Source organism: Acanthochromis polyacanthus, chromosome 13 (genome assembly GCF_021347895.1).
Source record: "Acanthochromis polyacanthus isolate Apoly-LR-REF ecotype Palm Island chromosome 13, KAUST_Apoly_ChrSc, whole genome shotgun sequence".
Classification (NCBI taxonomy): Eukaryota; Metazoa; Chordata; class Actinopteri; family Pomacentridae; genus Acanthochromis; species Acanthochromis polyacanthus.
Window position 1 is genome coordinate 13,053,909 of NC_067125.1, and position 22,313 is coordinate 13,076,221.

Genomic DNA, 22,313 nt, shown 5'->3' on the forward strand with positions numbered 1-22,313 from the left:
TTCTGCTAATATTGTAAACATTTAGTGTTTACATATTCAAGATTCTCCAAAAACTTCACGTTGTGCTGGGCATCCTTGGTCTTGTTTTTTATGCAGATTTTCTGGAGATTATTGCTGGGATTTCTTGCTGCTGTTTCTTTTACTCATGCATATCTTTAGTGAAAAATGAGAAGTTGCTATAGCATGTCTATTTTAAGAGGAATTCAGAAATTAAATTTAATGCCTTTTATGAATTAATAACACAGACCTAAATGTACCTTTAATTAAAACTTTAATTAGAGTGAAGAAAACTTTGATGGCCTTGGAGGAAACTTTCAAACCTTTCCCACCAGGGGGCATGTTCACGCTATATTAAACCCATTTTAAAAGATTCACCTGACTTGATCCGCCTTATCATTTCATTACACATTTTGAGAGCTTTAGGTCCAAAATAGACTTTCTCTACTTCTGTAAAAGTGGCCAAAAAACTCGGAAAAGCTCATTCAAAACGTGCATGTCATTCTGTTTGTTGAAGGATATGATCTCATTATTGTGTTGCCACTTCATTCAGCTGCCCAGCAAAGAAAAAGACATTTTAAATCAATTTAAATTACTTAATAATCAAGCTTTTTAAAAAAAAAAAATCTTCTTTTCCCTTGTTTATTCTTTCTTTTTTAATTAAAACATATAGGTATGTATCAGGTTGCTAATGTGGTGTTTAGAAGCCTTTATTAAAGATTTCTAAAGGCTCTTGGTAAAGTAGCAGTTGCTTAATTTAAGCCGGCTTCATTTAAAACATCTCTGCATTCTCCCATGACAGTGCTCCTGTATTTTTACCTCATGATTGGGGTTGTTTAAAAGGTCACATAATTCTCCAGTTAATTTAACATGAATTAAAATTTGAACTGAAGGAATACCACATAGCAGTAGGTGTTTTGTTATCTCATCACAGCTGATGTGATTTCTGAACTCACATGGGCAGATTAAAAGCTGTGTATGATCAAGTAGCTTGGTGAGCTGTGAGATGCAAAACTTCAGAAAGTTACATCACCCAGGAGAACTGAAACATTTCTCTGGTGTTGCGTCATCATCTTCTTGGCAGCTGTGCTCTGCTTCCGTCAGTGGTCCAGGTCTGCTTCACATTTTCCTCAGTGTGGAGTCTTTAGAAGTTTATATGTAACATACATAATCTGTCGAATACTTACTTAGGAAGTTTTCGTCTTTTGGAAACTTCGAACAATGCAGGAAACTATTTTTGTCGAGGTTGCTTCTTTAAAGAGTGCTTCAAACTTTCCTGATCTACCTGAGTTGAGTTTATACTAGAATCAAGGCAAGTCAAGGCGCTGATGTCAAATGAGCACAATTAAAACAACAAATATTGAGTCTGAATTTCCAATATAGGAATACGATTTACTTAATAGGTTTAAATATTAGGGTTAAGATCATGCAATACTATATATCATAGGAATTGGCCTGACTAACTTATATACTAAGCTAAAAAACAATATCATCGATCCATCCATTATTTATGCTCTGCTTATTCCTCATCAGCCCCTGTTCAGCCCCCTCTGTCAAACTAATTAATATTAAGATTAGCACCTTACAGACAGAATCAGTGAAGAATTTTTCGACCCACATGGAGACTATATTTAAGGACTCCAAACACTGATGCATCTGGAAAAGATCAACAGCAACAAAGATGTTCAGGAAGCTTCTCAACTGTTGCTGTTAGTTTGTTTGCTGGAAGAACAAACACAGATGGTGGGACATGGGAGTCACTGAACTCTTCTGTTTGTTCACAACCACCATATGATGTCTTCTGTATGTCTTTAACTACAATGCATCTGCATTTAAAACAGTTTGAAATTGAATTAGCTGCTCTCTATCTGTTACAAAATGCATCACGGAACTTATCTTTACAGAACTTAACATGAAGTTAGTAATGATTACTTCCCTTTTGTCAGTCAGTACTTCTTAAATGCTTGCAATCCCGTTTGTTGGGATTGTTGTTTAAATCCAAAAATACAGATCAGACAGAAACTTAAGTTTCCTGAAGAAAAAAAACAGAAAGAAGCAAAAAAGTTGTTTTTTTCTGGTGCTGAGGTTAGTGTAATGACGTCCAGAAGTTGCATGAGCTGCTGTCCTTAAATAGCATTTCCTTGCCATAGTTATGTAAAAGTTGCTCCACCCTCTGATCCGGTCCACTACTTTTATATCAGATTCTGTCGGAGAGAGAACGTGGTCTGCACGTGCCTGAGTCCTGATTTTCTTTACCATCATTAAACAAAATCTTGAGGCTTTTTTTTTTCTGATTTCCAATTGGTGAAATGTTGCATCATTTACTGCTGTAGCTCTTACATTTGTTTCTGCTACCTCTCAGAGGACAATGTACCACTATATTTCTGCTGTATGTGTTTGGAGGTGTTCCAGAGAATAACCAGAAACTTCTTTATTTAGACCACACAGAGGAGGCACTGTGAGCTGGAACTGCATACACTTTTTTAAACTTGGTTGACCCCCACCCAACCCTCAGGACTTACTTTACTGTTTTTTAAAGAAACCAAGAATTAATCATGTTGCTCTGTTTTAAGAAAAAGCACCAACTGAACACGATTCTTTACATCTAATAGGAATTGTTATTCTGTGACGTGCGTATAGTAAATTACAACAATAATACCTTTTCTTCAGACTGTTACAATGCCCATGATTTTCCGATTTTCTTTTATGTTTGTGTCTTTGTACAAGACAAGGTAGACAATAACAAGATGACTCATTTGATGGAGGTTTAGAGATTTGACTAGACCTGCTTGATCCAGGAGTTGCCCTCACTCTGCACATGCTGAGGAATTTAAGTGTAAACTGTCACCTTTTTCAGAGAGGAAAACATTCCCTGCAGAAATTCGGGGGTTGTGGACGGCTTATGGGGTGTTGTAGAAACAGTTACTTCAGCTCATTTGTTGGATAGTATAAATGAGACACATGAATTGAGATCAATGTCAACAGATCGTGGTTTAATGAAAATTGAATTAACAATGACTGGGCTGTGGAATTAGTCTCTGAGGACTTCTTCTTCCTTAAGCTTTTGTAGAATGTTCTGGAGGCCTTTGTTCAATCGCTTAAAAAAGCAAGACTCTCATCAGTTGGCATGTCAGGACAATTTACTAAGAGCTGTAAAGAGAATAACTCCGGGGATTAAGAGGTTGATGGAATTCCTCTGGTTGGAAAAAACTTTGTGTCAGACACAAGAACCAATATTTATAGTGCACATACTCCAGAGTTATAACTTGTATGTCAAATGTTGTTCTCTGCTCTCACACTGGATGTAATGCGTATAAACGTTTCATTGATTTCTATGTGTTCATATAAAGAATAAACAAAAAAAAAAAAAAAACAATACCATGACTAACAATGTGGAACTCTGACATCAAAATAAGGGCCTTAACATAAATCGAATGTGTTTACGGCAAAGATTGAACAACTTCATACAAATTTCAACAACTTGTTTTGATAAAAAAATTTTCTTGCACAAGTTAAAAAAGGGATATTGTGGTGAGAACACAGACGTTTTTATGACAGTGGTCCTCCATAACACCCCCATCTTTTAAGCACCCTGCAATCAGCAGCTGAGTTGGACAGACGTGGCACTGTGGAGGTGGGGGCAGGGCTGGAGATCCTGCAGCTTCTGTGAAGCATGAAAACTACCACATGGAACTTTTAAAGTTTCTAGATGTTCACATTTCAAATGAAGCATCAATGCAACAAGATCAACTACAACAAACTCTAACTTTTATACGTGGGATCAATTGGAAACAATGTGCCCATTTAGTGACATCCTGTACGTCGATATTGCAGATGGGTAGGGATCCACTGCCACTGAAATCTGCAACAACTTTGACATACTATCTATTTTCATGCAAAAGAATAATTTATTTCACAGGAAAACACAGCATAATCCTTTTCCTTTCCATGTGATGAAATCAGGGTTTAAGATTGAGTCAGCATTAGGACCTACATACTGAGGAGTATTCCTGTATTTCAGCAACTAAGACCGATCAAAAATCAGATTTTTTTCTGAGTTTCTGTCTGAAGTCGCTTGTGGGAAAGAGAAAAAAACTGACTCCAGAACAGTGCTGAGGAATTAACTACAGCCCTTACAGTTTTCCAGCCCAACCTATAAATGTCAGAGGGGGACGTCCCAGATCCCAGCTTCCTGAGCAGACACCCTCATTTGAATATCCCATTCCCACTTCTAGAACATTCTCTCCCAGGATATATAGAGCAGGAGAAACTCTTGCAGCCACGCTTTCCGAAGGAGAAGTCAAGAGGAACTCAGAAGAGAAACCATCCAAATCTGTGCCAGGTGAGGATTGCAGCATAACTCTTTGTTTTCAGGCAGGAATGCAGAGGATGAATGGGCTGCTTTGTTTGCGTGGTTTAGAGTTACAGTTCCACATTTCACCCCTCATTTCAACCAGTTTGAAATCTGCTGCCGCTTTTTTCCTGACTGTACTTCATATTTTCAGTCAATACTTTACTTTATTTGTAGGGAAAACTTCTTGTCAGAGCTTAAACTTTTTAAACAACTTATCCCAGCATAGCTTTTTGCTTCTTGCATGTCACTGCTTTGCCAGCTATTTAAATGCAGTCAGTTGAGCCAAATTACCAGAAAATACTTCACATGCCCCCAATTTAGCTTGCCGTTTAACTCTAATGCACCACTTTCAGAGGACATTCAAATTTTTTGTTGAGGAATTAGTATTGCTCGACCGTGGCACAGCTGATTGGACAAAAGTTTTTTTTCTGGGTCGCACACAGCCAATGAAAACAGTTTACGTGTCTGATTTTGAATGACTGATGAGTACCCTACTTGATACTAAATGTTTATATTCTGAGGGTTGAAAACTGGGAAATAGGATGGAGAATTTTGGAAAAAAAAAGACTTTGTGAGGGTTTCTCTCCGTGAGCGTTTGAATATATTTTCTCTGCTTACTCTATAGAGATTACTACATACACCTCTTGTCTTTCAGAATGAAAATCGCAGACATGAAAACATCTGAAGGTATTCAAACAAGAAAGTCATTTCTGCTGTATCACAGATATGCAAATACAGGGATGCAGACAAACTATCTCTCCAAGAGAAACAGGATGCCAGTTCAGTTGGTTATTAACAGCCTGAGGATATGCATTCGGCCTTTTGTCTGAACAGGTTACAGGACGATTTAGATACAGGCTGCAGGCACATGCCCTTCTCAGGGTGAAAAAAAAAAAAAAAAAAAAGGTCCAGGGTGCTGCTGCCAAGATAATGTAGAACTTCCAAATACTGCACCACATCTCACCTTGTGCAAAAAAGTGATTTGTGATCCTTGCTTCAAAGGAAGCATTGTTAAAATTTAGCTTAAGTTTGCAACAATTAGAATAAATGTCGAGAAGTGCGAGGCATCATATTTCAGCCTCGAGTCAGCACACAGCTTCACTCAAAGAGGGCAGCAGCTCGAGCTGCACAGCTGAGCCTCTACTTGCTGTTGACGTGGCAAGGAAAATGTCTGCTCCAAAATGGAGGCAGTCCCAAGCTTCTTTGTGGGCTGAGCCAACCCTGCCCTACCTCTACAGCTTCACATCCCAAGTATAGTCTTGCCCTGGCATTTTCTTTCTGAGATATAATTTTGTATGATTAAATGATTATAGTTCTGGATCTGCATGTGCTCTACAAACTCACTCTGGTTTAATAATGTCAACCTATTTTCCTTTTGTTCCTTGCTCACAGGCTGCCGCAGCTGCTTTTGGAAACAGACAGGATGTGGATGACAAACGTTGTAGCTCTTTGCCTGCTGGCCCTCGTGGCCTCTGCAGAAGACAAGAAGCTGAGCAGCCATGCAACCACGCTGGCTGACAACAGCGCCAACCTGGCCTTCAGGTTTGTATCATAATTTTGGCACACCCGCCTGATTGTGGTTTCAGTGATTTCCATTTTGATTAAAGTTCTCTCTCTCCCCCCCCCCCCCCCCCCCCCTTTGTTTTTTTTAAAATTTAGCCTCTATCACAATATGGCGAAGGAGAAAGACACAGAGAATATCGTCATCTCTCCTGTGGTGGTGGCTTCCTCTCTGGGGTTGGTGGCTCTTGGGGGCAAAGCCTCCACTGCCTCCCAGGTGAAAACCGTCCTCAGTGCTGACAAACTCAAGGATGAGCAGATGCATGCAGGCCTGTCAGAGCTCCTCTCTGAAGTAAGTAATTCTGACATCCTTCACCATACTGTCTTTGTGCCACCTGAAGACCCAGTCGTAAACTAGGTGCTCTGAACTGTCTGTACCCTCTGAAATATAAACTTACCTAATTTTAGGAAAAGTTCTGTTGAAGCTTTTAGTTTCTACTCAAATGTAAAATGTAAAACATTACTGTTCTATCGCTTTCTTTATTCTGTAATCCTAGTGGAAGAAAACAATGGTTGAGTTATGGCAGAAAACATGAAGAAATGCACAATGCTAAATGAGTCAGAAATCAGATTTTTGCACTTTCACTGAATAACAGTTAGAATCCACAGAAGTAAACCGCCATCACCAAAACACAAAGATAAATTAGACTGATTTGCAACAGTACTTTGCATTAATACTTTTTACAGTGTATATTGCAAATTTCACACACAGTTTATATGTTGAATCTTTCCAGGTGAGTGACACCAAGGCACGCAACACTACCTGGAAGATCAACAACCGCCTTTATGGCCCCAGCTCCGTCTCCTTCGCCGATGAGTTTGTGAAGAATAGCAAGAAGCACTACAACTATGATCACTCGAAAATAAACTTCAGGGACAAGAGGAGTGCTGTGAACTCCATCAATGAGTGGGCAGCCAAGTCAACAGATGGCAAGCTGCCTGAGATCACCAAAGATGTGCAGAACCCAGATGGAGCCATGATCGTCAACGCCATGTTCTTCAAGCGTGAGTATAAATAGCGTCAAAGGCTATTTAGTTTATCATCTGTGATCAAAACTGAAACCTCCAGTCATGTCAGAAGCCTGGACAGATGTGTAAATGAGTCTTTCCTACTTATTTCCCTACAGCTCACTGGAATGAGAAGTTCCACGACAAGATGGTTGACACTCGTGCTTTCCTGGTTACCCGCTCATTCACTATTGGAGTTTCCATGATGCACCGTACAGGTCAGCTTCTCATCTTTGCTTCTGGTCTTATCATGTCTTCAAAACTGAAAAAAAAAAAATTCTGCAGAAAGAGTGCAAACATGATAAGCTAACTGATTTGTCTGCTCTTCTTAGGTCTCTATGACTTCTATGAGGACACAGAGAACCGTCTCTTCGTGCTAAACATGCCACTGGGCCAGAAGCAGACCTCCATGATCCTTATCATGCCCTATCACCTGGAGCCCCTGGAGCGCCTGGAGAAGCTCCTGACAAGGAAACAGGTGGACACTTGGATCGGCAAGATGGAGAACAAAGCTGTAGCCATCTCCCTTCCTAAAGTCTCTCTGGAAGTTAGCCACAACCTGCAGGTAATTGGTAACACTTTGGTACTTCCATCATGACATAAAGTCACAGTAAATACATTTAAAAACCAACCAGTGTGTTGAGCAATTGTATCTTTTTCTGTCTTTTTCAGAAACATCTGGCTGATCTTGGTCTGACTGAGGCTGTGGATAAAGCCAAGGCTGACCTGTCCAACATTTCTGGAAAGAAGGACCTCTATCTCGCCAACGTCTTCCACGCTTCAGCCCTGGAGCTAGACGTTGATGGAAACCCATACGACACTAGCATCTTCGGCACTGACAAGCTGAGAAACCCCAAGCTATTCTACGTGGACCACCCCTTCATTTTCCTGGTGAAAGACAACAAGACCAACTCCATCCTGTACATCGGCAGAGTAGTTAGACCGAAAGGGGAAAAGATGCGTGATGAGCTTTAATGTTAATGCAGTGAATCGTGTCAGGTAGCTTTACTATTTGTGAAATTATGGCGGGAAACTGTGTACGTGTGTTGTTTGTTTTTTTGTTTTTTTAAATTTTTGGTAAGACTGTTACCTCAAGAGCACATTCCGATAGATAATCTGTGGACTGAATATCTGCGCTGACTGTTCTTAGACACACTAAACTTTCCCAGGGAACAATTCTGTATAAATGCCACGGTGGTAAGACTCCTTGGATCGAAAAATGTTGTTATTCTCACAGAAAAACAAAAACACATGCTTAATTTGAGATTGGCAGAGCTAGCAACATGCTTATATTAAGTATGATCTCTTTTTCTTTACATCCTCTCTGCAGTCCATGTGCGTTTTCTTGCAATATCTTTAACGTTTAAAGAAGAAAAGATCTTTGCACAAGCTTTTTTTTTACAGATCTGTCTCATTCCTTCCCACATTTTGCCAGTTTGCACTGAGTACCTCCTCTTCATGAGCTGAACTTGCAGTGGAAAGGTGACAAAAGTCTTGTGCTTAATCTATGCCCATTCAGCAGCCATACTCTGTCATTTTTGTTGCTGTAGGTATTTACCACAAAGAAGCTGTTGGAATTGTGTGATGATAATGTGTTCATTTTTCAATAAAAAAAGGAAAATATATTTGTGGCTGTTCTCTTTTTGAAAATCCTGAATGCCATCCAAACCCTGATCCTCTGGAGCACAGGAATGCGAGTGTTAACATCTCAGCCGAAAAGGATAACAATCTTTCCAGTCGACTGGAGGTCAAACAGTTCTCCCTGGTGTGGAATGCAGAGGTTTAAACAAGGAGTGCCCTTTCATTATATCACTAATCTTCTACAGATAGCATGCAGATAATTTGGCGAATCATTTCTCTAACCACCACTGAAATAACTGATAAAATTAGTGGGATCTTCGTTGCAACACCCAAGACAAAAAGAACACCAGGCACTCTATTGCAAAAACTGGAGTGCAGGGTTCTCATGGTGAATGGGAAACAATCTCCAGCAGTTCCTGGATAAGGGAATAAAACAGGTGTAGCTGCAATACAACAGCAACATGACAAAAGAATCAAAATAAGACCTTTTTAAACATGTAGTCATCATCTTTCAAAAATATAATGGAAAAAACGTCCAAATTTGCAACAATAATAATAAATCTGAAATCCTCTATTCTTAAAAAAAGATACAACTGCTTTGAGAGACAAAAAAGCCTTAGATTGATTTCCCCAGAGAAGTACAGCGCCTCCCTCTGGTTGCAAAGAGTAACAAAACTGGTCATAGAGTAAGTGAGGATAAATATTTAAGGTTATCCGAAGAACTCCCTTCAGTAGATGATTAATTCTTGAAAACATTTCACCCGCCAAGAGGCTTTTTTTTTTTTTTTTAGTTCTAACTGACTGATGGGGACATATATTTTATCACCTCCAACTCACATTAACAACCCAGGACTCACATGTCTCGGTGTGAGTCTGATTGTGGAACTATCAGGTCAGGGATGACTCAAAATCTCACTGGTCATTAAATTTTCAGCAAGCGATCTCAAGACTGCATTATAAGTATCTGATAAGAGGTCTTCCAGACTTCCGTTTAGAGATGGCTGTTCCAGCTTCACATGGATGACGTTCTTCACTCATCTGTCAAACCAGCTATCCAGACTGGGAACATTGTTGTTCTCAGAGGAATGTCCCTTATCTCTTAGATGTATGTAAGGCTGCTGGGTCTTGACTTGAAGGGCTTCAGGTCCTGTGTTGTGGCTGTTTAGTCTGAGTTGTATTTGGGTGTAAGAGGTCCTCCCAGCACTGAACTGCAAGTACTGTGTGAATGTGTTTTATCCTTAGGGTGAACCCGAGTCCTGCTGGTACCTGTATTTTCTGTTTGGGAAACTGCAACACATGCATATAGGGGATTTATTACACCACTTATCAGGTACTTATGATACAGTCTTGAGAACTCGAACCAGGAAGTTTCACCACCACAGACACCGTGAATCATGAGAGTCTTGGGTCACTAATTTGACAATATTTATCTGGGACTCCCCATTAGTCAGCTAGAACTGAAGAAGCCTTTTGGTTGAGAGGTGAAACATCTTCAAGTACCAAAAAGAGAAATTGAGTTAGAATGACCCTTAGAATGACCATGACCTGGATGACTGAGAATCTTCACAGAAACATTAAAGGTGTTGCAAATGAACAGTGTAGTTACTTTATATTGCTGCATTTACACAGACCTTGGACTTTGCATTGCAGTAATTAAATACAAGACAAATGAAAACATATCACTTACACAATGTACATGTTTCTGACTGACTTTGAAGTTGTTTTATACACCAAGCACGAATGAAGCTGCACCTATCAGCATTATTATAAAGGGATATAGGAGATTATTTAAATAACAACAATAATAATGAATCCAATGGTTGTTTCAGTGTTCAGAAAATTATATGAAATGTTAAATCTTATTTTTTGATAATTATTTCTATTTGCATTTATTCCTTTAGTTGGCCTTATACCTGTTTGTCATCTCAAGCAAAAATCATCTCAACACATCTTAGCAAATACCTTAATTTAAACAGAAGATGGTGCTGTTAAGCTGGACTCCTGTGAGGGAACAATAGCTTTGATATCAACGTAGTGCATCAGCTTGTAGATAAACCAGCTGTGAAAGACGCAATTAAAGTTTATGGATTCGTGCAAAAAAGATATTCTGACAGTGAAATTTCTAGGAAGTTTGGTTATGCTTATATTCTAAAAAAAACTGCAAAGTGAACAGGTACAAACAGACTTTGTTCCCATGCTGACACATTAGGGAAAGGTTTTAAGATTGTCAGATTTAAAGTTAAAATGCTGAAATTTGTAAACATTAATCATAAATGATTCTTTTTCACATCACATGCAATTTTGCATTAGTTATTATTGTTATTGATAGTAAACATGTACAGCATTAGTGTCACCTCATTTGAAGATGTATCAGAAACAACCAGTTCAGTTCAGTTAACTTAAACCTAAATTTTAAGTGCTGGAACAACAACACTGTGCACTTTGGAAACCGTAACATGTTACCTTTATCTTCAGTGCTTTCCAAGGTTGCCACTCTTTAATTAGTGTAAACTAAGACAGTAGAATTATAGTGGCAAGACTGTCTTTTTGTCTTTTTGCTATTTACATACAATAGCAGCTTTTGCCTCCAACTTTGGGTGGCTAATAACATATACAGTAATATCCAGCCACAGCTAAGTACCAGCCTCGGCTCTGCAACCCTAGCATGAGCTTTTATGACAAACTAAATACAGACATCACCACCAGAAAAATAACATTTCATTTTGAAATAGGCGTTTGGGGCGTTCAATCTTTCCACGGGTGAACCTCTGGTTTGCCCTGTAATAGGTGACCACGCAGTGGCCAGTGAGTGCAGAGAGGACAGAATGAGTGCATCCTTCATTAAGGAGCGGGTGCACCTTTCCCTGTGATTCTGGCAGCAGGTACGTAGGCAGGTAATGTGACAACTCTCATTACATTAGCACCGTTGTGTTCTGCTGCGCTGGCTGCAGGCAGATTAGCCAGTCGATGGACAATCCTCTTAAAGAAGTCTGCATTAAGCCACAATGAGAGGCTGGCTGGCGCTCGCTGTCCTCTGCCTGTCCATCCCAGATCTTAGTCTCCCTCTTTCTCTGGATGTGTCATCCTCTTGACGTTCCTTCCTCTCCTCCAATTTTGCTTTCTTCCTTCATTTCCTTCTCTCGATCTCATTCAGATCTTGCTGTCCACCGGCCTGTTGGCCTTGCGGAAAAGAGTCTTGATCTCCTCTGTCACCATCTCCTGCCAGTTGTCCCTAGTTAACGGAGAGCATGAACTTAAAACCATTGTACAGAGACACTAATTTGAAGCAGAGCTGTGAGAATCTCTAAAAAACACTGCCCCAACACAGGACAATAGAAAGCATTACTTGGATCTGTGCCGATCGGCCAAAGAAAAGTGAATGCACTACACAAAGACAGCTTTCTCCAATCTGCTTAAGAAGATGTAGAAGGTGATAAGATCAAGAGATTACGCTAGTAGACCACGAGTAATCAGGGAGGTTCAGAAATCAATGAGGGGAAATAGTGTGTGTGCAAACTCATAGCATGCATTTAGGTCACAGCAAACACAGCAGACACAGACACGGTAAACACGGACGGTAACACTGCACTGTTTCCACAACACAACACCGGCCAGCGTGCACATCTCTACCTCCTGTGTTTGGACTAAGAAGGTCAAGCCTTTTTCTCAGCTTTCTTTCTCCTGTACGCAGCTATATCCTCAGGGTTCAGCCCGTGATTGTCTTCCCTGAAGTAACATGTGGATAGTTGCAGTTTGCATGAGTCAGTGTCATGGAGTAATTACATACTGAATAATGTAATTGGAAAAAAAGTGGCATTTCTGGAAACATATTTGCAAAACCAGTTGCAAATGAGTCATCATTTTCTAGTAGGCGGTTTGAAATCAGGATGTTATTGGCTTTAATGCTGTTTCAGATGGCATGAGAGGTTAATGGTATCAGTTTTACCGACTTATTAAATGTACACATTTTGTTAAATTACTTTTACTTCTGAAGCATTTAATCCTAGATTGAGACTCTTACCCTGGTCGAATCTCTGGTGGTTTTGGCAAAGGCTTTGTAAAGTTGGTTTTCCCCACAAGCCAGTATGTTTCTTCAATGCCTTTACCCTGCAAGGAAATAGCAAATGGTTAATGCAATCCGGTGTAGAACCATTTAATCAATAATTCGGCGGACAAGTAAATCCTCCCAGACTGTTACCTTCAGCTCTGTCTTGCCTCTTACATCTATTTTATAACCCTCATTAAGAGAACGGAGGATGTTCACAGTGCTCATATTTACATGGATTCTATAAGCTGAGAAGACAAGAGAAATAACAGAGAGAACATGAAGGCACTGGACAAAAGAAAGCATGAGACGAAGCAACAAAACGTGCCGGTGATGTGTGAAGGAAACTCACGCAGCCCAGTTGATTCCATACGAGAGGCAGTGTTGACAGTGTCTCCGAAAAGGCAGTACCGAGGCATGGTCAAACCCACCACCCCAGCAACACAGGGCCCTGCAGACACAAATCAATCAACAATTAAGTCATTCTGTAACAATAAAATCTAATAATCCCATCAATCAATGCAGAGAAATTCCCGTGTGCTTATTGACTGATTGACTGAGTGCATGAGGCAGTGATCAATGAGTTGCATAGACTTTACTATCAAGGTTTAGTCCAGTTCAAAGATGGATTTGCCAATCAAAATGTCATTCAATATGAGGCCACTGTAAAATCTCCTTCAAATGATTCCCACTATCAGCCTCATATTAACTGCAGAAGAAAAGAATTCCTTTCTCTGGACCACCAGGCCAAATGGAGCAGACATTTGATTAATGAGCGATAATGACTCTGGCTTTCTCCCAGCCCACCTGAGTGGATTCCTATTCGTATCCTGACGGGCACATCTGGCATGTGTCGCATGTGGAAGGTTCCCACTGAGCTGAGGATGTTCAGTGACATGTTGGCGATCTCGGCAGCGTGCTTGTTGCCATTTCTCTTCGGCAGACCTGATGCTACCATGTAAGCATCACCAATGGTCTCCACCTGGACAAAACCAACACATTTGTTCAGTTATCGGTACGTCAATGTGTCTTTGGGTGCTTATAATGTTCTAAAGACAAATAATGTTGAATGATATGGCAGACATTTTTGATGACATAACACATGGTCTCTCAAAACTCAGATGCTGAGACACTGATTGCATTTTCTGACCTTGTAGACATCATGGTTGCTAAGCACGGCATCAAACAGAGAGTAGAGGTCATTGAGAAGGTCAACCACCTCGATGGGATCACTGAGCGAGGAGATGGTCGTGAAACCCACAATGTCACTGAAGTAGATTGTGACTTGGTCGAAGTACTCTGGCTCCACAGTGGCACCAGTCTTCAGGGCTTCAGCCACAGAACTGCACAGAAACGGGGAAGACAAGTTACACGAATCAGAAAATCAACTGCATACTAACGAAGTTACAGTGAGAGTGAGTGTTTGAACCCACGGTGGCAGCATTTCAGACAGCAGCTTCTCCGTTCTCTGCTTTTCCACCTCCAGCTCCTCTGTTCTCTCTCTGATGAGATCCTCCAGGTTGGAGCTGTACTGCTCCAACATCCTTAGCATGGAGTCAATGATGTTGGTCTTCTTCCCCTTGTTGATCATCTTGAACTGTTTTAATTACAAAATCATGTTAAAAAATACGAAAAAAATGGTTTATTTGATTGAAAATAAGGCCAGAAAAAGAAAAGATTTTCTAAAACAAACCCGGTCAAAGATCTCATCAAAGCATGGCCTGCGGTCGGGCAGTTCGCTCCAGCACTGCTTCATCAGCTGGATACACTCTAGTGGAGCCTGATCCGGTGCCACAGTTGGGCGACACATTGGAGGAGGCTTCTTCACCTTACGGATGATCTCTGAGGGATGAAATGAAACAGATCGGACACATTAATCCAAATTAGACTACAATATCCTGTTACCCTGTTGGCTGTGTGCTCAGTTGTACCACAGTCAAATCAAAATGTTGCAAACACGTCTGTCACAATCCTGAACTCTGTATCTCTGCATCTCTTCCTCTGTAAGAATACACACCTTCAGGTGGCAGACCCAGCATGCAGTACGGTGGTCCTCTCACCACCACCTCTTGGAGGATGATAGAAAAACTGTACACGTCTCCCTTGTACGTCCCTTTACGAGAAATTGCAAGGTCCCTGAGGAACTCTGGAGCAGTCCAAAACAGATCTGAGTAAAAAACAAAGGAAACATTTACAGTGAAGCTGGGATGTGGTAACAGTCATTGTGATACATTTATGGTTTTGTGCATATGTGCAACTTCATCCTAACATGACCATTAAATTTGAAATGATGAATACAATCATTAGTATTGGGCTGATAATCATTCATTTTTTGCAGTGTAGGAGGTACCTTCAGGTGGAGGTTCTTCTAGAGGAGCTTTCTGCGTCTCCAGCAGCTCATTGAAGCCGTAATCTGTAATCTTAAGGACGAAGCGGCCATCCACCACACAGTTTCGAGATTTTAATCTGCCGTGAGGGAAGTCTCTGTGGTGAAGATATTTCATACCCTGGAAGCACAATCCAGTGAAAAAAAATAGTGAGCAGGTTTTAAAAGACTAAAACTGCCACTATGACAGTTTCATGTTTTTATTACCTACAGCGATCAGTATTAGTGTTTACCTTGATGAGATCAAGCACAAGTGAGGATTTAAACATCCAGTCTAACTTTACATCCTCATTCCTCAGCAGGTCCTCCAGACTACCCCGTGAGCAGTGCTCCGTCACCACCGCGAACATGGAGCAGTCCAAAAAGAAGCCCAGGAAAGGGTTGACATTCTCGTTTCTCAGGTCTTTCATCTGAGGAAGCAGAAAAAAAGCTACACTATGTTACGATGACCATAATATCAGGTTAATTATCACAATTTCTGGATTATTTTCTGGAATGTATCTGAACAGTAGAGAAGAACACAGATTATTTAAGTCATGTAAGACATCTGTAGCTTCCTCACACCATTATATTACAGTAATAAGTTGCTCTACCTTCGTGAAAATCTTGGTGGTGCTTTGTTTCACCTCCTGGAAGTGCCCCTCCTCAAACTTCTTCAGCCAAACCCAGTCGCCCTGCAGGTGAAGGCCTGTTGTTATTGTGGCATCAAACTTTCATGTTGTGAAAAATACACTGATTAACTTCCTTTAAGAAACCTGAATTCTAACTTCAATGATTTTTTTTTGTTGTTGTTTGCCATGTAATAATCCAAAGATCACCTGCTTTTGAAATAATATAGAGACATAGAAACACATTAAAGAGGATCTGCCTGTTCATCAACCCACACCAAATTTATAGTTAAGTACTCCATCCGTTTGAAGCTACTCATTAGAAATTGTGCCGACTTATTCATCAGTGTATAACAGTAAAAGAAGAAGTTATCTGATCAAATAACACACTGCCATTTTCTTTTCTTTTTATATGCTGAATTTAAACTATGTGCCATACAATTAATGGCACAGACAATAGATTGTGCTGCACAGGGACACCAACTACTCCTTTACTTTAACACCAAATTTCTTCAAGCACTTTTCACTGAAAGATATGATGCTGTTCATCTTGAAGCAACACTTGCAATGACTCTTCCGGTGTAAACTACCTCGTACACAGCAACATTGGTGGTCTCATGGGTTGCCGTCTGCATGCTGTTCACAGAGTGTGAACGGTCGACAGATTTGTCCTCCAGAGCGCTCTTAGACTCACTCAGGTCCTCTAAAGTGATCTTCTGCAAGACATGAAACACCGTTGGAAGATTTAGTAGAAATTAAGTGTTCTTTTAGCAAACATGGACTTATTCATGGCCAACACACAAACAAGTTCAATGTTCTGTTGTTGAGTGGGTGACAGTGATGCTGCTTACCTTTTTACTAAGCTGAGGATTGATAAACGTGAGATCCTCTAAGTTCAGGAGGATCCGATTGGGACCTTTGACCAGCTGGATTTGTTGGAGTCTCCTCCTGCCAAAGAGATTCAGATGTGATCAGGAAAATAGCTCAACCAGTGACAACAGGTTTCCTAAACACGAAGTTGACCATCGGCAACCTAGTTTAATACAGTGTGATATGAAATAAAAGGAATCAGTAATCAGGAAGTGTCCATTTTTGAAAAAAACAAAACAAAACAAAACACATTCAAATGATTTCAACTTTAATGCTTAAAGTGCTTTAGAAGGCAAGATTTTCTAAAATGCTTTCTTTTTCCTGCAAATATATCGTCAGTAATGTTATTAATTCTCATTTAAATTTAAGGAGGACCTTCAACAGGCCCCCCAGCTCTTTCCTTTAGAGACAATCTCTATGATAAATGTGCAAGAACCTCTAATTACGTGCACATCACATGCAGCATCGTGATATGAAACTTAAAGGTGGAAACTGCAAATATTTAAGAGAAATATAAAGCCTATGTGACATTATTTTACATAATATAAATCTGTTTGTTTTCCCAGGCGTACCTGATGTAAAGACTTATAGCGATGCCTCCTACAGCCAGAGCAAGGATGACAGCTAACACGACTATAATGTAGGTGACCTCCACTCCTGAGGACGACAACACATGACGTGATGTTGTGGGATATGAGGATAACAGACAAATGACAAAACACATACAAAAGATGCCGTGGAAATGTGAAGAATGAATAAATCACACAAACAACAGATGCTCTTACCTCCCGTGCAGATGGCAGTCTTATCAAACCAGCAGCTGGAATCAGACGGAGGAGGGGACCCTCCTGGAAATCGAATGGATCTTCCTGCAAAACGAAGCTTCCCTGACGTTAGATCCACCAGATAGGTCTGGTACAGCTGACTGCCCCTGTTGTCAGAGTCCAGGACAATGTAGTTGGTCTTCATTTCCCCACCACTGTCCACCCTGACCTTCTGGTTGAAACCGGAGAAAGTTGTGTTCTTCGTGAAGTAGGCCAGGTTTGATCCTGACAGCTGCATTCCTGCTTTCCTGGCGTTGTGGATGGACTTGGCCAGCAGGTATATGCTGTTATAGATGGTCCCAAACAGGGGGTGGACCTACAGTTTAAGTTAGAAGAGACACAAGAAAAAGCTTTCAATCATTTAAAATTGAAAATAGGAACATTAATAAAAGCAAACACAACAAATATGGAAATAATATAAGTATGTAGGATCTTTTTGATTGATATGCATCAATTTAAGTGAGAAGTGGACATGAATGGTGATAAAATTCAACTGGAAGCCTGCTAATATTTTACTCATTATTGTGTACATATGCTGACATTTGTTGAAACATGTAAAACATGAGAAAACTTTTGACAAACAGCATAAAAAACAAGGAGCAAACATTCCAGCATGAAGAAATACCAACAAAAAAAGGGAATTTATGATTCACTTTTGCACAGGAGTGATGTGGATTTTCTCCTCCATCTCCAACATTAAAGAACTGGCAGAAAGGCATCACTTCAGAGTCAGTGGAGACAATAACCTTTTCACTGAGGATATCAGTTTCATTTCAAGGTATATTTAAAAGACAAAGTGAAAGCCATCTATTAATATCCTGCTGTGACATCCAAACTCTCCCCTACCTGCTCTGCCTGCAAGGGCGACGTCACTTCCTCGCTCCTCTTGGCTGCAGCGAACGCCTCGTTGAAGGACAGAGGCTCTGAGGCCACAGTGATGGTGAGCACAGCATCGTAGGCCTCCCTCAGCCGGCTGTTGTTTTGCAAGGCAGCGTAGGAGACGTTGTTGTAGGGCAGGCTGTAGTGGAGGGTGTCGTAGGGCACAAACACATACTTCCCTGAAGTCACACCCATCTCCTGCGCCTTGAGGAGAAAAGTAGCCTGCTGCTCACCTCCGACCAGGATGGAGTGCATGCACATAATGATGACTGAAACAGAGAAAAATACATTATTCTACTGTATTTTAGAAAGTGATAATGGACATTTGTGGTGTGATAACATGAGATAAACCAGTACTGTAATATTTTAATGTGCAAATGCAATGTTTGAAAGAGTACTGAATGTTCCCACGGAGTAAAGACACTGCAATGCACACTGCTAATTTGGAATTAGTTACAGTACCTTTGACATTTTGACAGTGTCAGGAAAATATCATTAAGTGCATAACCATTTAGGCTATTTCAACTATGTGTTTACATGTCTTTAATATGCATGCAGAAATATGGAGTCACATAAGCTAAATGTAAGGATGTTAAATAAGAGATGAGTGAAATCATGGTATGTGAAGAAGGACTATGTGTGATGTGTCCAAGATTGTTCACTAAGCCCTCCATGTGTCATTATGCTTGTTAGGGGAAATTCTACAGGCTGCAATGTTCAGGATGTACCCAAAACAAAGACTGTATGGGGTCTGAGTTTTAACAAAGCCTGCAAAGCTGATCCCACATGATGCAGAGATGGATCTCATGACAGCAGGTGAGAATCAGGAGATAATCACACTTTAGGGAGGCCTCTGACGCAGGCTGAGCAGGATAAAGAGCTGTACTTAATGTATTTTGGAACAATGTTGAAGTACTCTCGAAATCACTCAGGTCAACTTGTTTGCACTTTCTGTTTACTAGAGTGGACTTAAGGTCACTGATTCTGCTCGTTTTTCCCCTCAAGAGTGTTGGAATAATGCAGCAAAGCTGGTAGTCAGAAAAGCTCTCCACCAGAACAGATGCTCAAATAACTTTTTCCATATCATTTATGATTTTAAGAGGTTGCAAAACGTCTGAAACCAAACCACTTGTTGAACATCTTTATAAGAAACATAATTTCAGAATCCAGTTTGGTGACTAAATCTGTCTTCCTCCTCCTCCCCATCTGCTCTCTAGCATAGACTCTAATAAAAGCATAAAATAGAGGGGATGGCAAACATATTTAGTTTTCTGTTCAGCTGAATCACAAGGTGGAATCTGCTTTTTCAAAATGCTCTCCTGGTCAGATGGTGGTGTGATAATCCTACTACTGCAGGCTGGGATGTAATATCTTCTCCATGTGTCTTTATATCAAAGAGGTTATGATATTTGCACATCTAATGATCTCGGACACATTTTACGCACGTTCCCCACACTCACCTTTGACTTCTCCTGCGTTCTGGATCCTCCTCATCGTGTTCTCCACCTCCGTCTCACTGATCCCCATAGAAGTAACGAGTCCAACTGGAAGCCCTTTACTCCTCAGAGCAGTAGCCACTCTTCCTGCGGCGTCCATCCAGATATCTTCATTGGAGGAGACCACGGCGACACTGGCCCACCTGAAGTGCTTCAACACGACGAATAGCACATCAGTGGGAAACGGCACTGTCGTGGAAAACGTTGGATAAGCTGCGACTCGGTCCAGCTCATAGGTAACACATCCGTAGGAGAAGAGGGCCTTGTCCCAGGTCTTGGCCAGCAGAGAAGCTGCGATGCAGTATCCCGGGTTAGTGGGCCCAACGAACGCATTCGCCAGGTTCTCGTAGTAAATATATGCAGTGAGCGCTTTGGAGGTCTCGCAGGGCTCCTGGAAAATGATGAAGTCCATTTTCAGACCCAGATCAAGACTCAGGTCTCCGTTTATCCTGCCCACCGCCAGCTTGGCCGCAGTGGCAGGAAGGGCCCTGTAGTAGATTGGGTCGCAGTTCCAGGGGCCTAAGACCCCCACTTTGAAAATCAAACAGCGCACACAGCAAGGGAACGTCAACACTCCCAGGAGAACCCATAACAGGAGGTTATAAAAGGGCAGTGAAGGTAAAGACGGTCTGCTTTTAATTATGGGTGCACATTGATGGTTGGACTCCCATAGCGCCCCTCTGAAATTTGGAGGAAAATGTTGCATTGTCCTTCCAGGGTGTCCAAGGCAGTGAATCTCTGCGTTCACCGTGAATTAACTGTCAGTTAGAGCACTGAAACCTGTGAAACGAGCACAGATTAAAGTCTCAGGAACTCCTCGTGTTCAGATTAACACCAATAATGAGTATTCTGGGGCTGAATTTACGCACTTACCGCTTCTTTAATGCCATCAGGACAGCTCCAGGGTCACATTAGACAGTCTCACAGGTGCCTGCTTTCCAGTCGTCAACTAACCATCCCCCTAAAACCTTACCTATCCACTCTGCTGTGGCTCTGCTGAAGGCACAGCCCGGTCATGGTGTTGGGATTATGGGCTGTCAGCGTCAGGGAGAGCTCGGGCTCCTGCCGTCTGGTGCGTTTGGAGACAACTTCAGCACCCTGGAGAGCTACTTACGTCCCGCAGTCAGCGTCTCTGAAGGCTCCTGTGCGTTTCCACAAACAGCTCCCTTCACAGGCAACATATCTCAGAATTACAACACCTCTCTGTTAGTTTTAGGATGTCACGTATTCCAGATGGAGATCATGAAAAGAATCCACTCCGAAAATGAGCAATCTTCTTCCAGAGGTGTTGTTTTTTTAAAAAGGGGAAAGTCTTTAGTGTATTATCATCAGGCCTGTATGAGGCCAGTGGCAGCTTCAGGCCCATTCAGTGAAATCCCTCCAAAGTGACCCGGGGCCAAAACGTAGGTGTTACTCACTAATCCAGTTTCAGAGAGGCACAATATAAGAGGATTGAGAGCAGGCCTTAGTCTACTCTAAAAGTCTTGCTGCAGGCTTGGTTTGCTTAGTTACAAATCGTTTGTTTTCCCTCACTGAAATTGAGAATGAATGATGATATAATGCAGTATTTATTCACTTCATATACAAAAAATACAGTGATGTTCTACATGAATACAAAGACAAATATTTAGCAAGCAAAGATTTTCTAATGTTCAGAGAGGGGTCATTTCTCTTGCCATGGAAACAACCTCAGCCACATTGCACAATGACACCTGAACCGTGCTTTAATTGGCCTAATATGCCCACAGCACAGCAGGTCCCTCATCCAAAATGAATTTGAACCCTGGTGGAGTGGGAGTAATTAGAGATAACGAAGGGCTTTCCCCGTGGGTCTCATGAGTTCTGCTGCATTTTGCCCGTGTCAGTCGTTTTCAGATCTTTTCTGAAAAGGCTCCACCTGCCCGGCAGGAACAGCTGGTTGCCACAACATCAACACATGACAGCGTCAAGGACAAAACACGCGTGGATGGATGACAGGACGAAAAATGTATTAGATCAGTCAGGGTGGTGGGATAAAAAAGAAAATGTGAACACAAAAATCAAAGAAGACACTTGTTTGTTTTAGAGAATGCTAAAAATGTAGGTTTAACATTATATCTTCAACATACAATTTTGATGTGACTGTCGGTAAAGAGCGGTTAGAACACACAAAACAGTGCCAGCAGTTCAACTGAAAACTATGAATTTTTGTCACATGACTGTTGGTCATAGTTGAGTCACTGATGGCTTTATAGTTGTGAAGAGGAGCTCTGATTTTGATTTTGATTTTTTACAGAATCTGATTAGAGCAAACAGTTGATTTTTGGTAAATTTGTACATGTGATGTTTTTAAAGTACATAAATGGTGTCTACGGGGCTCCACATACATCCCTGTTCTCGAGGTTTAATTGCTTTATATCCTAAAGGGCACTGCAAATTCCTGAATCTTGCATCATTTAAACTCTGTGTATTGTACAATTTTAAGCTTTGCATACTACACAAGTCAACAAACTACATATGCCATCAAAATACATGAAGAGAATACAATTAAATGTAGCAAAACAGATTATGTGTAAGCTTTAACTATTTAGTAAATAGGCTGAATAGTCCAACAAACATCAGGCCACAGCTGTAAGCATGTGCATGTGAGTGAGAGGCTGAGACAGAGACCTTTTCACCCCTTCGCTCCGTCTCTATCTTTTTGTCTACATGTGTTTTAAAGCCAA

At 41.0% G+C, this 22,313-nt stretch overlaps 2 protein-coding genes across 3 annotated transcripts; one reads left to right on the forward strand and one right to left on the reverse strand.

The window, feature by feature from the left end:
* Nucleotides 1–4,197: 4,197 nt before the first annotated feature.
* On the forward strand, nucleotides 4,198–8,544 carry serpinh1b (serpin peptidase inhibitor, clade H (heat shock protein 47), member 1b). Of its 2 annotated transcripts, XM_022199683.2 has the most exons (8): nucleotides 4,222–4,339; nucleotides 5,007–5,038; nucleotides 5,744–5,893; nucleotides 6,011–6,203; nucleotides 6,646–6,916; nucleotides 7,039–7,137; nucleotides 7,252–7,484; nucleotides 7,592–8,544. In XM_022199683.2, exons 3-8 carry the CDS (start codon nucleotides 5,775–5,777, stop codon nucleotides 7,892–7,894), a joined length of 1,218 nt encoding a protein of 405 aa, XP_022055375.1. In that variant the 5' UTR covers nucleotides 4,222–4,339; nucleotides 5,007–5,038; nucleotides 5,744–5,774; the 3' UTR covers nucleotides 7,895–8,544. The 2 variants fall into 2 exon arrangements, with proteins under 2 accessions (XP_022055373.1, XP_022055375.1); XM_022199681.2 differs by lacking the exon at nucleotides 5,007–5,038 and having other exon boundaries at nucleotides 4,198–4,339.
* Nucleotides 8,545–9,403: 859 nt separating this feature from the next.
* gucy2f (guanylate cyclase 2F, retinal) lies at nucleotides 9,404–20,376 on the reverse strand. Its single transcript, XM_022199649.2, has 18 exons — nucleotides 19,573–20,376; nucleotides 18,080–18,381; nucleotides 17,195–17,549; nucleotides 16,982–17,066; nucleotides 16,391–16,487; nucleotides 16,130–16,255; nucleotides 15,525–15,605; nucleotides 15,165–15,341; nucleotides 14,896–15,052; nucleotides 14,563–14,712; nucleotides 14,239–14,387; nucleotides 13,979–14,142; nucleotides 13,696–13,888; nucleotides 13,353–13,527; nucleotides 12,898–12,996; nucleotides 12,699–12,793; nucleotides 12,522–12,607; nucleotides 9,404–11,732 (listed from the first exon to the last, which is right to left on the reverse strand). Exons 1-18 carry the CDS (start codon nucleotides 20,312–20,314, stop codon nucleotides 11,651–11,653), a joined length of 3,315 nt encoding a protein of 1,104 aa, XP_022055341.1. The 5' UTR covers nucleotides 20,315–20,376; the 3' UTR covers nucleotides 9,404–11,650.
* Between the last annotated feature and the right edge of the window lie 1,937 nt (nucleotides 20,377–22,313).